The sequence below is a fragment of the Lathyrus oleraceus genome, chromosome 6, assembly GCF_024323335.1.
Source record: "Lathyrus oleraceus cultivar Zhongwan6 chromosome 6, CAAS_Psat_ZW6_1.0, whole genome shotgun sequence".
Taxonomy (NCBI): Eukaryota; Viridiplantae; Streptophyta; class Magnoliopsida; order Fabales; family Fabaceae; genus Lathyrus; species Lathyrus oleraceus.
In genome coordinates this window covers 379,251,862-379,254,555 of record NC_066584.1, presented here as the reverse complement: position 1 = coordinate 379,254,555, position 2,694 = coordinate 379,251,862, and the positions used below count along the sequence as shown (strand labels likewise).

The window sequence follows — 2,694 nt, the reverse complement described above, 5'->3', positions numbered from 1 at the left end:
CATACTCTCAACCCTTTTATAATAAATAAATAAAATTAAAATCATTAAATAATATCAATCAAGTTGTATAATTAATTACACATTGAAAATTAAAAACCATTATATATGTTAAAATATTTTTTATACAAAAGAATTCTTCATCATAGGACAGAGAAAGCATATTATTTGGACTTTAAAAATACTAAATACTAGTATATGATTTTTCAGACGAGTGGTTTTACATTTAGATTTTTATTTCTACTTTAAAGACATAAGTTAACACTATCGGAGATAAAAATAAATAAAAATATATACTTTAAATTAATGTTTAAAAAATTAGGAAAAAGTCAAGGTTTTTTTCCAGCAATTGTTGATACGCGCTTTGTGTGGCACGTGGCAAAGAACGTAGTATTCTGTTGCAGTTTTACGCCTGTAACGTAAAATGAACGTTCCATTACACCACCAGTAATCAGTAAGAATCACTCTTCGTAAAAGCAAGGGACCGTGATATCCGTTCCTTAAACTAGTTTTATCGTCTACAACCGAGTCTATTTTATCTACCAAACTCAACATTCCAAAGGACAATTTTGTCCAACCAAGTCAAATAACTTTTACACGTGGAACAGTTCCATTTGTCGTTTACCCGAGTACGTTGTTACTTTTTCGTAGAAAATATAAACTCTCTCCGATGTTGATTGTTTTTATTGAGCATCAGCATCACTCATCAGGAGTATCCAGGGCCATTGCAATAAAGCATGGGCCAGATAAACAGAAATTTATTCTTATTCTATTACTACCTCTATTCACCCAAAATCAAAATAGAAAAACAAATTTTAAAAAGACTATAAAAACCTCAAGATTGCAAAATAAGTATATATATTTCCAATGCGGTTAAGACTTTTTAATGTAAAACTTTAGACTCGTGAATAATGATAGTGCTCCCATTAACCGAAACAGATCTTATACTAATGGTAAATAATTTATTATGTACTGTAGATGTAGATGATAAAAATTAGTTATCGTGAAAGTCCAAACAAGGACGGTGGTCAATTTTCAGTAGTAAAAATATTTGTAATAATATTACTACTATGTTCAATTTGTGTAAAAACTATACATGATTTGGTTCAAAAAACGAGACAATACAAACCGATCCTTTATCCTGTAAATTTTAAGTTAGGACAAAATAATTGGGAAATCCAAAGTATGCATGGTTGTTTGTTTTTGCAATTTAAAAATTGTTACTAGTAAATGTAGAAATTAAAACTTAATACTATAGTGAGATTTCTTAGACCAAATTCACCATTTTTCCTACCAATGAACAGTTGAATAATTGAATTAAATGATAATAATAATATAATAATGATAACAGTAATAAGGTTATGTGTGAACTGTAAAATTAAACAAGTTGTAACACTGTTGTAGTGATAGTGATACCTCACCTCCAACGAAAAAAATAAAAATAAAAATAACTCATCACATTCTCTCTCTATTTTATTACCTTCGAAAGCACGCTTTCAAAGCTTTCCGTAAAGTTTTTTCCTCACATTCCAACTTATCTATATATATTCACTAACAAACGCAGTTTCACGCACATCACGTTAAGTAATTTTCTCTCCTTCCAAACACGCCTTTACCGATCATGTCCACCGATCTCCACCTCCACCATCAATTGCCTAAACTCCGAATCTCCGCCGTCAAACTCGACGACGTTGACGTTGACGCCGATGTTGTTTCCTCCAATCAAACCCCCGAGGTTCCGGTAGACGATATCCCGTCGTCTCCAATCGCACAACCTGAAACCGAAAACGAAAACGACGGCGCCGTCGTTGACGGAGAGCACGAGAACGAGAACGAAAACGATGAGAGTTACCGGACTCCGACTTCGAAGGAAAGCAAGATACCGGAGATCTTGAATTGTCCGCCGGCGCCGAAGAAACCGAAGCCGTTCGTTTCTTGTAAGAGGAAGCTTATGGATGAATTTCAATTCTTCGAGGTTTCGAGTAATGAAGACATGGATGCGTTTTTCAGATCCACTTTTCCAAAGAGGCCTTGTCCTTGTACATGAAAATTGATCAAACTCTCTCTGAAATTCAGTCTCGAACACTGCCTTGGTGCTCGTTGGTTAAATTACGTAAATTAATTACACGATTTTTCTTCTTTTATCGATTTCCTCTTCTTTCATCATCATGATCCATTTCTTTCTTTCTTTTTGTTCTTTTATATGTTAATTATATATATAGCTATTTCACTTTGTATAAGATGTGAAATATTGGATCTGAATCGTATATGTGAATTAATCAATCGAATCGATCAACATAATGTTGAATTCTCTACCTCCATATCACTTTTCGTGATGCTTGAATTATGAGTTTTCTGAATGATCATTGTTCGCACCAACCGAATATATGGATGATCTTTCAGAATTATTATGTTTCTATCTTTCTGGCTTTTCTTAATTACATGATTAATTAAGCTAAATGTACGTTTTCGCGGGTTATTTTAGTAATTAGAAAATGATAAAATAGTTATAAGAAAAAGGAATAATTATATTGTGAAGATAGGGGTAGATGTGGTTGGTTTTGGTGGCTAGCTAGGTAGCGTTACGTAATGGAATAAATCTCTTCTATTTTAGTGGAAGGAACGCAGGGTATATTAATTTGGTAGGTTTGGTATAATATTTACATACAGTGAATTGTTGGTTAATATAGTAAATAA

At 32.7% G+C, this 2,694-nt stretch overlaps 1 protein-coding gene across 1 annotated transcript; it reads left to right on the top strand.

Annotated features, from left to right (window-relative positions):
- The first annotated feature begins 1,439 nt into the window (after positions 1-1,439).
- Positions 1,440-2,312, top strand: LOC127091548 (cyclin-dependent protein kinase inhibitor SMR2). Its single transcript, XM_051030215.1, has one exon. It carries the CDS (start codon positions 1,619-1,621, stop codon positions 2,042-2,044), a length of 426 nt encoding a protein of 141 aa, XP_050886172.1. The 5' UTR covers positions 1,440-1,618; the 3' UTR covers positions 2,045-2,312.
- Positions 2,313-2,694: the final 382 nt, after the last annotated feature.